Source organism: Salmo trutta, chromosome 2 (assembly GCF_901001165.1).
Source record: "Salmo trutta chromosome 2, fSalTru1.1, whole genome shotgun sequence".
NCBI classification, from domain to species: Eukaryota; Metazoa; Chordata; class Actinopteri; order Salmoniformes; family Salmonidae; genus Salmo; species Salmo trutta.
The window spans coordinates 40,359,917-40,372,421 of NC_042958.1; the positions used below are offsets into that span (position 1 = coordinate 40,359,917).

Genomic DNA, 12,505 nt, shown 5'->3' on the forward strand with positions numbered 1-12,505 from the left:
TCCGTCTATAGAATTAGAATGTGTTCCACCTATAGAATTAGAATGTGTTGCACCTATAGAATTAGAATGTGTTGCACCTATAGAATTAGAATGTGTTGCACCTATAGAATTAGAATGTGTTGCACATATAGAATTAGAATGTGTTGCACATATAGAATTAGAATGTGTTGCACCTATAGATTTAGAATGTGTTGCACCTATAGATTTAGAATGTGTTGCACCTATAGAATTAGAATGTGTTCCACCTATAGAATTAGAATGTGTTCCACCCATAGAATTAGAATGTTCCACCACACTGTCCTAAAGCACAATCAAGGTGTTTTATAAAATAGTTTTTATTATGGAGACTCCAATGTGAGAGAGGATTGTAAAGACCACAACACATGTACAGTACATCTCCTCCCTCAGCAAAGATAACTAATACCTATGAACCATTTTAGCTGCTTGTGTTAAAAACATGAAAAGGAGACATTGAGAATATAAATGGATACATATTACATACAAGATTAGGAAATACCTGTATATGAATTATTGCATACGTCATGTTGGCTTCTAAACATGTTTTTAAAATAGTGGATTAAGATAATGCATATTCAGATGGACTGTACACTGCAATTCAGCTCTTAGCTGCCAATGTTGTACACCTTGATTATAAACCTTTCTACATATTCATATTTGTTTGTATGTTATGTATAGATCATCATCTCAATACTTACTACCCTTAAGAAAATATGTTGAACTTTTTTACTTAAGACTTTATTTATCAAAATAGTAGAAAATAGAATGAATAAAGTCCATGATGATGTTCACCCCCGTGTCTCGATCCGAGGCCCTCGGGTGTGAGGTCATCAGTGTAGGCGTGTGCAAAAAAAGAAACAGGGCCAACAGGAAGACTTTAAAAAAGAACTCCGGACCAATAGGAGCTCCTGTAAAAGTTCCGGACCAATCAGAGCTCTTAAATACGTTTCAGGGCCAATAGAGGGAGTCTTCAATAAGGGTTGAGCTCCTCTGGGGGCAGGGCTGTGCTGCTGCTGCAATCATAGCTGTCTGCTGTCAAACTGAGGACAAAGACAAAACAAACATTACATTCCTGGGCCCATATTCACAAAGTCTCACAGTAGGAGTTCTGTAAGATGAAAAAGATGGACAGGGGAGATCTGATCCTAGATCAGATCTGCTACTAATTGAGATGCGGTGTCAGTATGTATCTAGCTCTATTGGAAAGCCTGGTCCTTGCTTCTCCACTGGCATGTCACGGTCCTGACTTCGATATTAAAACGTGTAATACCTGACAGCGGCATGTGTGTATTTGTGTTTACCTGGTTGTCTGTGTTTTTAATGTCCCTGGTGTGTGACTGTGTGATCACGCGCTCCATAGCCAATGTGAGTAAGACCTTTAAACATTCACAAGGCCACTTGACCAGAAGGATTGCCAGGATGTGTACTCAGAGCATGTGCTGATCAACTGGCTGACCGAGTCTGTAATACCAACATGTTTCAAGCAGACCACCATAGTCCCTGTGCCCAAGAACACTAAGGTAACCTGCCTAAATGACTACAGACCCGTAGCACTCACGTCTGTAGCCAGGAAGTGTTTTGCAAGGCTGGTCATGGCTCACATCAACAGCATTATCCCAGAAACCCTAGACTCACTCTCAACGCTCTAACCACTAGGCTACCTGCCGCCCAACGCTCTAACCACTAGGCTACTTGCCGCCCCAACGCTCTAACCACTAGGCTACCTGCCGCCCAACGCTCTAACCACTAGGCTACCTGCCACCCAACGCTCTAACCACTAGGCTACCTGCCGCCCAACTCTCTAACCACTAAGCTACCTGCCGCCCAACGCTCTAACCACTAGCCTACCTGCCACCCGACGCTCTAACCACTAGGCTACCTGCCGCCCAACGCTCTAACCACTAGGCTACCTGCCGCCCAACGCTCTAACCACTAGGCTACCTGCCGCCCAATGCTCTAACCACTAGGCTACCTGCTGCCCCAACGCTCTAACCACTAAGCTACCTGCCGCCCCAACGCTCTAACCACTAGGCTACCTGCCGCCCAACGCTCTAACCACTAGGCTACCTGCCGCCCAACGCTCTAACCACTGTAGGCTACAGTCCAAGCTATGTCTTCCAATGGTGCTGTCGGCATCCAAAGATTATCCAACTTGAATAAAAGCTTGGAGGTAAGGATGACAGCAGTGGTGTAGTCTACGGTGATATGGATATCACTTATTATTGATATCTACATTTACGTCATTTAGCAGACGCTCTTATCCAGAGCGACTTACAAATCTACATAGTGCATTGATGTGAATCACACTGCTGCTCTCTCATTTAGCTATTTGCGCCTTACAGATTGTGGTTGTTGTGGATGGCTGTTCACAAATCTAAGTGTGTATTTGAACCCAATAATGGTTAAATTTAATAAGTTTAAGCTGCCTATTAATCAGTGTTTTTGAAACCAGTGGACAGCCAGTGAAAAATGTGCTCTTGCAACAGATGCATATTGAGGATTCCAGCCTATGGAAAAGTGGGGTTTTTATTGCTCAATCTAATTCATGCTGATAATGTCACGCCCTGACCTGAGAGAGCTGTTTTTCTCTGTTTAGTTAGGTCAGGGTGTGACATGGGGTGGGCATTCTATGTGTTTTGTTTCTATGTTTTGGCCAGGTATGTTTTCCAATCAGAGGCAGCTGTCTATCGTTGTCTCTGATTGGGAACCATACTTAGGCAGCCCTTTTTCCCTCCTTGAGTTGTGGGGTCTTGTTTTTGTGTAGCTGCCTTTGAGCAGACACAGAATGTCACGTTTCTTTATGTTTATTGTTTTGTTCTGTTTCACTTCTAAATAAAGGATGTGGAATTACCGGCACGCTGCGCCTTGACTTATTTATGACAGGGAGTTCGAGGACAGTGATCGTGACAGATAAAAATAAATCCATAGGCCTAATGGACACATGATCAAACTCACACACTTCTGATAGACTTAAAGGGGCAATCTGTAGTTAGTACATCCATGTTTGGACTAATATATTATATATATATACACACTACCAGTCCAAAGTTTTAGAACACCTACTCATTCAAGGGTTTGTCTTTATTTTTACCATTTTCTACATTGTAGAATAATAGTGAAGACATCAAAACTATGAAATAACACAATCATGTTGTAACCAAAAAAGTGTTAAACAAATCCAAATATATTTTACATTTTAGATTAGCCACCCTTTAAATTTGAGTTTATTTAGATGTTTTTTTATTTTGTTACTCTTATTTGTCTTAAAACTGCATTGTTGGTTAACGAGTCGTAAGTCAGCATTTCCCGGTCAGGTCTACACCTGTTGCATTCGGCGCATGTGACAAATAAAATTTGATTGATTGATTGATTGTCTGTGTGTTGTTTATGTACCTGGTTTGTACATTCTGAGGGATGATGCTCCATACCAGGTCGTCATCGCTGTCATAACGTCGAGGGTTGTCAAAGAAATAGGCCCTGGACGAGAAGACGTGTCCTGGGAGTCCCATCCCACTCTGGAGACAAAACAAAACCAGATATCAGTCCAACAACAAAACCAGATATCAGTCCAACAACAAAACCAGATATCAGTCCAACAACAAAACCAGATATCAGTCCAATTCCTATGATACTAAACCCACACTTTCCCAGACACAAATCACACCTAGTATTAGACTAAAATCACACTAAATGAAGAATTTACATTGAACATGCTTTTTAGTCTAACTAGGATTAATCTGTGTCCGGGAAACCAGCCCCTAGAGTCAGTGGATAGTACCAGGGTTGGGGTCAATTCCATTTCAGTAAGTAAACCTATTTCAATTCCAATTCCACATTTTGTCTTATTGAAAAGCATTGAAGAACATTGGAATTAGAACTTCAGTGTACTTCCTGACTGGCATTTAACTGTAATTGACCCCAACCCTGGATAGTACAGTTCACAGTAAACCCTCTCCTGCCATTGTGCCCTTGAGCAAAGCAGTTGCAAGTGTAACAGTGTAGGTTCCATCCCTCTCTTCGCCCCAACCTGGGCTCGAACCAGGGACCCTTGCACACATCAACAACTGACACCCACGAAGCATCGTTACCCATCGCGCCACAAAAGCCGCGGCCCTTGCAACGCAAGGGGAAACCCTACTTCAAGTCTCAGAGCGAGTGACGTCACTGATTGAAACGCTATTAGCGCGCACCACCGCTAACTAACTAGCCATTTCACATCGGTTACACAAGGAGATCAAGAAAATTGCTGTCCATCCAGGGGCCCTGCTCTGCTGCGATCCTGGTCCTCTCAACATTTGTTTGTTTATATGTGTGTGAGTGTGTAGTGTGTGTACGTATTGGGAAAGACAGAAGACACGTTTCCGTTTTAACCAATGAACAGTAAAGTTGTATTGGGAAAGGGGAAACCTACTCAGTTGAACCATTACGTGTCTTCCACATTTAACCCAACGAGGATCTGCCTAATCAACATCCATGTCATCGGCACGCATGCACGCACACACACACACACACACACACTCCTCACCTTGTCCTGGTTAGGCTGTCGGACCCTGAAGAAGTAAACGACCAGAGAGGTAGGCAGCAGCTCCCAGACAAACAGAATCACCCCAAACACAATGTACCCCGCGTCCCCCAGGGTCGACTGCAGGTCTGCCTGAGACACCACACAGACAGCATGTAATTTTAGAGTCTGAAGTAAAATATGCTCAGTATAAACACAGTCAACCACAACATCCTATATAAACTAAGGGCTTCCTCTATTCAGTCTGGATCCTATATAAACTAAGGGCTTCCTCTATTCAGTCTGGATCCTACATAAACTAAGGGCTTCCTCTATTCAGTCTGGATCCTATATAAACTAAGGGCTTCCTCTATTCAGTCTGGATCGCTACAGATTCCGAGATAGAAATGTCAAGGTAAGGTGAGTCGACATATGCAGCGTTTAACATGAATTACATATGCAGCGTTTAACATGAATTACATATGCAGCGTTTAACATGAATTACATATGCAGCGTTTAACATGAATTACATATGCAGCGTTTAACATGAATTACATATGCAGCGTTTAACATGAATTACATATGCAGCGTTTAACATGTATTACATATGCAGCGTTTAACATGAATTACATATGCAGCGTTTAACATGAATTACATATGCAGCATTTAACATTAATTACATATGCAGCGTTTAACATGAATTGTCTCAGAATATAGGAGTTGTGATCTAGGACCAGTTTTCCCTTTTAGATCATAATGAATAGGATTATGGCCAGGGAAGACCTGATCCTAGACCAGCACTCCTACTCAGAGAGGATTTAAGACCTGATCCTAGACCAGCACTCCTACTCTGAGAGTCTTTAAGACCTGATCCTAGACCAGCACTCCTACTCAGAGAGGCTTTAAGACCTGATCCTAGACCAGCACTCCTACTCAGAGAGGCTTTAAGACCTGATCCTAGACCAGCAGTCCTACTCTGAGAGGCTTTAAGACGTTTGGTCTAGGTTGCTGAGTAAGGTAAAGGCGATGTGGTCCTTAACTAGCCTCTCAAACTTCACGATGACTGAAGGTGACAGTCATTTAGTTAAGTTTCCTTCACTTTATTGGGAACAGGAACAATGGTGGCCATCTTGAAGCATGTGGGGACAACAGACTGGGATAGGGAGAGATGTTGAAGCATGTGGGGACAACAGACTGGGATAGGGAGAGATGTTGAAGCATGTGGGGACAACAGACTGGGATAGGGAGAGATGTTGAAGCATGTGGGGACAACAGACTGGGATAGGGAGAGATCTTAAAGCATGTGGGGACAACAGACTGGGATAGGGAGAGATGTTGAAGCATGTGGGGACAACAGACTGGGATAGGGAGAGATGTTGAAGCATGTGGGGACAACAGACTGGGATAGGGAGAGATGTTGAAGCATGTGGGGACAACAGACTGGGATAGGGAGAGATGTTGAAGCATGTGGGGACAACAGACTGGGATAGGGAGAGATGTAATATGTCTGTAAACACTCCAGCCAGCTGGTCTGAGGACGAGGCTCAGGATGCCGTCTGGGCCGGCAGCGAGGGTTAACACGCTTAAATGTCTTATCCAGAGCGACTTACAGGAGCAATTAGGTTTAAGTGCCTTGCTCAAGGACACATCAACAGATTTTTCATGTAGTCTGCTCGGGGATTCGAATCAACGTCCTTTCAGTTATAAACCACTAGGCCTCCTTCAACCTTGATTAGTGTAATTATATGTGTCGTGATAGGGGACTAACAAAAATGTGCACCCTTTTGGTCCCCTGGACCAGGAAAGACACATGTCGTACATTATTACCTGGTCAGATACATTGTACCAGTCGTAGTCGAAAGAGTTGATGCTCTTAATGTTGGTGAGGGCCAGAACCAGCAAGTTGTAACAGGCTCTGGATGTGTACAGCAGGGTAACCGTGACTCCTATAGCTGTCACCTGGCACAATGAGGTTCCCTGGGAAATAAAACACACAGTCTCAGATAGCAGTAGTTTTAGCTTTGTGTGGATCATAGAACCTGGTCCCAGAGCTGTTTGTGCTGTCCTGACATCTTCCTGTGGTCCTCAACAAGTGGGCGAGACAGTACCAACGAATCTGGAACCCAGGTTAGCGAAGCTAGTACTCGTCAGTAACAAAATAACTACCCGACTTTGTCATTTGATTCTCGATGCTCACACAGCCGTTGCCTACAGCAGCACACTCAGCAGGGCACAGGGCAGGCACTCATCATGGTGTAAGCAAGTGCACTCAGGAATCCCTCTCAATTCAATTCAATTCAAGGGGCTTTATTGGCATGGGAAACATGTTTACATTGCCAAAGCAAGTGAGGTAGATAATATACAAAAGTGAAATATAACCATGAACAGTAAACATTACACTCACAGAAGTTCCAAAAGAATAAAGACATTTCAAATGTCATATTATGTATATATACAGTGTTGTAACGATGTGCAAATAGTTAAAGTACAAAAGGGAAAATAAATAAGCATAAACACGGGTTGTATTTACAATGGTGTTTGTTCTTCACTGGTTGCCCTTTTCTTGTGGCAACAGGTCACAAATCTTGTTGCTGTGATGGCACACTGTGTTTCACTGTGTATTACGCTACACCCGCAATGACATCTGCTAACCATGTGTGTGTGACCAATAAAATTTGATTTGATTTGATTTGAAAATAGTATTTGAAATAAGTCTTTGAAAATACTATTTTGTTTTTACAGATACGTAACCGTTCAAATACTCAATAAAAGTACTTGTTTTGGGATGTGTATTTAGAAATACACAAAACAAGTATTTTAAATACCAGATACTCAAAAACACACAAAACTAGTATTTTAAATACCAGATACTCAAATACACATGTATTTAAACCAAGGGTTGTTGTGTGTGTACATCTCTTACCTTGGACTCCAGGTAGATATTAGCCAGGGACATCTTTGCGATCTTGTAGAGGCAGAGGGAGAGGGAGATGGCGCACAGGACAAACAGCGTATCGTTGATGGCTACTCTGATCAGTACAATGGTCTGGGCCTTTGTGGTGCTCATCCTCACTAGCAGGGCACAGGTCAGGTTTACTACCAGGAAGATCATACTGATGGACAGAAAGAGGAGGTACAGGGGTAACCTGGGGGACAGGAAGTAAAATTGTTAGAGGTCAGAGGTCAAAGGTGAAGGACGGGTGTAGAGGTCACAATCAATCAAATTGATTGATTGATTGATAATGCCCTTTTGCATCAGTAGTTGTCACCAAATGCTTTACAGTAACCCAGCCTAAACTCCAAAGAGGAAGCAGAGCAGAAGACAGAGGACAGTGGGACTAGAAAGTATGTAACAGTAAGGTTCAGAAGACAGAGGACAGTGGGACTATAGAGTACGGAATAGTACAGTTCTACATTACCAAACAGCTCTGCATCAATATTGATACAGTACATGAACAAAAGTATGTGGACACCTGCCTGTCGAACATCTCATTCCAAAATCATGGGCATTAATATGGAGTTGGTCCCCCCTTTGCTGCTATAACAGCCTCCACTCTTCTGGGAAGGCTTTCCACTAGATGTTGGAACATTGCTGCTATAACAGCCTCCACTCTTCTGGGAAGACTTTCCACTAGATTGCTGCGGGGACTTGCTTCCATTAGTGCACAAGAGCATTAGGGCACTGACGTTGGGCAATTAGGCCTGGCTCGCAGTCAGCGTTCCAATTCTTACCAAAGGTGTTCGATAGGGTTGAGGTCAGGGATCTGTGCAGGCCAGTCAAGTTCTTCCACACCAATCTCAACTAACCATTTCTGTATAGACCTTGCTTTGTGCACGGAGGCATTGTCATGCTGAAACAGGAAAGGGCCTTCCCCAAACTGTTGACACAGAATTGTCTAGAATGTCATTGTATGTTGTAGCGTTAAGATTTCGCTTCACTGGAACTAAGGGGCCCGAACCATGAAAAACAGCCCAAGACCATTATTCCTCCTCCACCAAACTTTACAGTTGGCACTTTGCATTGGGGCAGGTTGCGTTCTCCTGGCATCTGCCAAATCCAGATTTGTCTGTCGGACTGCCAGAGGGTGAAGCGTGATTCATCACTCAAGAGAACGCGTTTCCACTGCTCCAGAGTCCAATGGCGGTGTGCTTTACACCACCCCAGCCGACGCTTGGCATTGCACATGGTGATCTTAGGCTTGTGTGCGGCTGCTCGGCCATGGAAAACCATTTCATGAAGCTTCCAGAGGCAGTTTGGGACTAAGTAGTGAGTGTTGCAACCGAGGACAGACGATTTTTACGGGCTACGTACTTCAGTACTCAGCATCGCGTTCTATGAGCTTGTGTGGCCTACCACTTCGTGGCTGAGCCGTTGTTGCTCCTAGATGTTTCCACTTCACAAAGCAGCACTTACAGCTCTAGCAGGGCAGAAATTTGACAAACTGACTTGTTGGAAAGGTGGCATCCTATGATGGTGCCACGTTGAAAGTCACTGAGCTTTTCAGTAAGGCCATTCTACTGCCAATGTTTGTCTATGGAGATTGCATGGCTGTGTGCTCGATTTTATACACCTGTCAGCAACCGGTGTGGCTGAAATAGTCGAATCCAGTAATTTAGAGGGGGTGTCCACATACTTTAGCATATATAGTGTAGTTAGGATGGAACATTATTGTATGTTGAATGGTGCTTAGTGTTTATTAAATTGTACCTGTATTTCAGAAGCTCTGGTGCATATTTCGATTTTGCCTTGAACACAACCTGTAGAAAGACAAAATGTCCTTTAAACCTCCCATATATTCTACTGTATCACATGTTCTGTGTTTCTCTGCTGAAAGGGTTGAAAAAACAAGCCTTTCTCACTTCTGTTTTCTCTCTGTCCTAAAGACACCAAACGTTCCTTTGAAACCTCTGGGTTCAGAATAGCTGAGTTCATAGAGGTAGAATGGCCGTAAGCTACAGTTGCTAGGCATCATAGTAGTACCAGTTGGCATCTGACTGACACCTGCTGGGTCCACTGACTGATACAAGTAACGCTTCTGTTGTAGGAGTGAAACATGTTACTGGTCTTCAAACTACCTCTCTTTCTCTCCCACCAAACGTCTCATCCCAACTCTCTTTCTCTCCCACCAAACATCTCATCCCAACTCTCTTTCTCTCCCACCAAACATCTCATCCCAACTCTTTTTCTCTCCCACCAAACGTCTCATCCCAACTCTCTTTCTCTCCCACCAAACGTCTCATCCCAACTCTCTTTCTCTCCCATCAAACGTCTCATCCCAACTCTCTTTCTCTCCCACCAAACATCTCATCCCAACTCTCTTTCTCTCCCACCAAACATCTCATCCCAACTCTCTTTCTCTCCCACCAAACATCTCATCCCAACTCTCTTTCTCTCCCACCAAACATCTCATCCCAACTATCTTTCTATCCCACCAAACGTCTCATCCCAACTCTCTTTCTATCCCACCAAACGTCTCATCCCAACTCTCTTTCTCTCCCACCAAACGTCTCATCCCAACTCTCTTTCTCTCCCACCAAACATCTCATCCCAGCTCTCTTTCTCTCCCACCAAACATCTCATCCCAACTCTCTTTCTATCCCACCAAACGTCTCATCCCAACTCTCTTTCTCTCCCACCAAACGTCTCATCCCAACTCTCTTTCTCTCCCACCAAACATCTCATCCCAACTCTCTTTCTCTCCCACCAAACATCTCATCCCAACTCTCTTTCTCTCCCACCAAACATCTCATCCCAACTCTCTTTCTCTCCCACCAAACATCTCATCCCAACTCTCTTTCTATCCCACCAAACATCTCATCCCAACTCTCTTTCTCTCCCACCAAACGTCTCCAGTCTGAGCAGGTCCTTTAGACACAATAGGACTCCAGTCTGAGCAGGCGAGCACAATGACGAGTAGTAAAGTGTTCTGCAGTCTAATTCAGTTTATGGAGCGTTTCACAGGCCATGCTTTAAACAAATCATAAACTAGACACAACTATGTTGCAGCTCTCTGCTCCGGCGTCTGTGTCTGACTGCTGTGCAAAATGGTGGCCTTCATCCCCTGACCTCTGACCCCTTACCTCTCAGAGAGGCATGAACTGTGTTCAAATACGCATAGTAACGCACTAACCGTACTATTTGTGACGTAAAATGAGTATGTACTATATCGTATGCTTATTAGTCATAGTATGGATATAATTAGTATGCAAAAGTTCCCGGATGTCTTACTACATCTGCCAAAATGCGAAGTATACAAGCATTGGACACTATCTCCGTGCTTTTATGGCCCATAATACAATTCTTCAGAATTAGTTAACTCGCTAGCTATTTCACATGGACTACATTCACATGTGCTAACAGAGAAACTCAACTGTGCTAATCTCACCTGTGCTAAGACAGACACTCACCTGTGCTAACACAGACACTCACCTGTACAAAATAGAGGTTCATGAGGCTGAGGGTGAAAAACTGAAGGCAGACAGGGCAACAGTAGAGCAGCCAGAAGGGGAATGGTCCCAGTGTGTTGGCTGTCACAAAGTTTCTGAAGTAAAAGGAGAAGAGGACGGCCCTCAACGCAGCCCACAGCAGACACAGGAAGAGAAACGCTGTCTGGTAGCTGAACCTCTTGTGTTTGTAGCGCAGCACCATCCACAGCTGTAGATAGATGAAGAGGAATAGCAAGGAGTAGAAGACAGTGTAGACCACAGTGAGACCTAGCTTCACGTAAGGGGGTACGGCCGGGGTCAGGGTGGGGGGAGGGAGGGACTCGTTGGTACCCAGGGGAGACAGGAGGGATAGATCCCTCACCTGGGTCTCCATGACTGCTTGGCTTGGCTGGTTTTACCAGGGTTTTCCCTGGATCTCCTAGGTACAGTGGGGGCCTCTTCTTCTCTCCCTGGCTGGTTTTACCAGGGTTTTCCCTGGATGGTTCTCACTTGGCTGCCCCTGGATCTCCTAGCCACAGTGGGGGCCTCTCCTTTCCTTTCCTTCTCTTCTTTCGTCCTCCTCTTCCTCTCCTTCGGTGCACTGTAGTGACTGTTCCTCCTCTCACGAGCTGTACTCTGTCTCTCTCTCTCTCTTTCAGCCTGGGCTACAGCATGACAACACAGACACAGCTCTCTCTCTCTCTCTCTTTCGCCTGACAGAGCAGGAGGCAGAGAGAGCGATTGCGCAGAGAGAAATGGTGTGAGTGAATGGGGGTGTCAGGCTCTAAAGAGGAAAGAAAATAATGGAGGGCGAATGGAGGAGAAGAGGAGAGGTGGAGGAGGGGGTATAAAGAATAACAAGCTAGACTTCCTGCAGCAGGGAGAGGAGAGCCGAGCCAGTGGCTGAACACTGAGGCACATGATCTGTGTTGAGAATGAGGTGTTTGTCAGGCGACAGGCTGGAGGCTGGGTCTGTGGGCAGGAAGCTACAGTTACTGTACAGTAGGCTGTGCTGGACTTTGAGCTTAGAGAGAGAAGAGAGGAGGGGAGAGAGGAAGAGGGCAATCCATTCCCTAGTTCATTACGCTATACGCTACGTACTCAGCTGACGCAGGCTACTGTACCTTTAACCCTGGACTGGAGCTTCCCACCACTAACCGACTGAACTCCCCTGGACTGGAGCTTCCCTCCACTGACTGACTGAAGTCCCCTGGGACTGGAGCTTCCCGCCACTGACTGACTGAAGTCCCCTGGGACTGGAACTTCCTGCCACTGACTGACTGAACTCCCCTGGGACTGGAGCTGCCCAGCTCAGCTAGCTTCAACTCAGATCAGGGCTGCAAACCAAATGGCACTCTATTCCCTTTATAGTGTTCTACTTTTGACCAAGGCCCATAGGTAATAGGGTGCCATTTTGCCAAGGCCCATATGGAATAGGGTGCTATTTGACCAAGGCCCATAGGGAATAGGGTGCCATTTGGCCAGGGCCCATAGGGAATAGGGTGCTATTTGACCAAGGCCCATACGGAATAGGGTGCTATTTGACCAAGGCCCATAAGG

At 44.9% G+C, this 12,505-nt stretch overlaps 1 protein-coding gene across 2 annotated transcripts; it reads right to left on the reverse strand.

Annotated features, from left to right (window-relative positions):
* Positions 1 to 317: 317 nt before the first annotated feature.
* Positions 318 to 11,901, reverse strand: gpr137ba (G protein-coupled receptor 137Ba). Of its 2 annotated transcripts, XM_029701885.1 has the most exons (8): positions 11,328 to 11,893; positions 10,950 to 11,174; positions 9,228 to 9,277; positions 7,443 to 7,665; positions 6,347 to 6,496; positions 4,544 to 4,672; positions 3,412 to 3,533; positions 318 to 1,058 (listed from the first exon to the last, which is right to left on the reverse strand). In XM_029701885.1, the coding sequence occupies exons 1-8, from the start codon at positions 11,337 to 11,339 to the stop codon at positions 989 to 991; spliced, it is 981 nt and encodes a 326-aa protein (XP_029557745.1). In that variant the 5' UTR covers positions 11,340 to 11,893; the 3' UTR covers positions 318 to 988. The 2 variants fall into 2 exon arrangements, with proteins under 2 accessions (XP_029557745.1, XP_029557744.1); XM_029701884.1 differs by having other exon boundaries at positions 10,950 to 11,901.
* Between the last annotated feature and the right edge of the window lie 604 nt (positions 11,902 to 12,505).

What these genes read in the sequence shown, in the direction of transcription:
- gpr137ba (XM_029701884.1), bottom strand. Translation starts at nt 11,339, where the DNA reads ATGGAGACCCAGGTGAGGGATCTATCCCTCCTGTCTCCCCTGGGTACC. An exon ending in TGAACCTCTATTTTGTACAG is followed by an intron (nt 9,278 to 10,949) that starts GTGAGTGTCTGT and finishes GTCTTTCTACAG; the next exon opens with GTTGTGTTCAAGGCAAAATC. An exon ending in GGTACAATGTATCTGACCAG is followed by an intron (nt 4,673 to 6,346) that starts GTAATAATGTAC and finishes GTGGTGTCTCAG; the next exon opens with GCAGACCTGCAGTCGACCCT.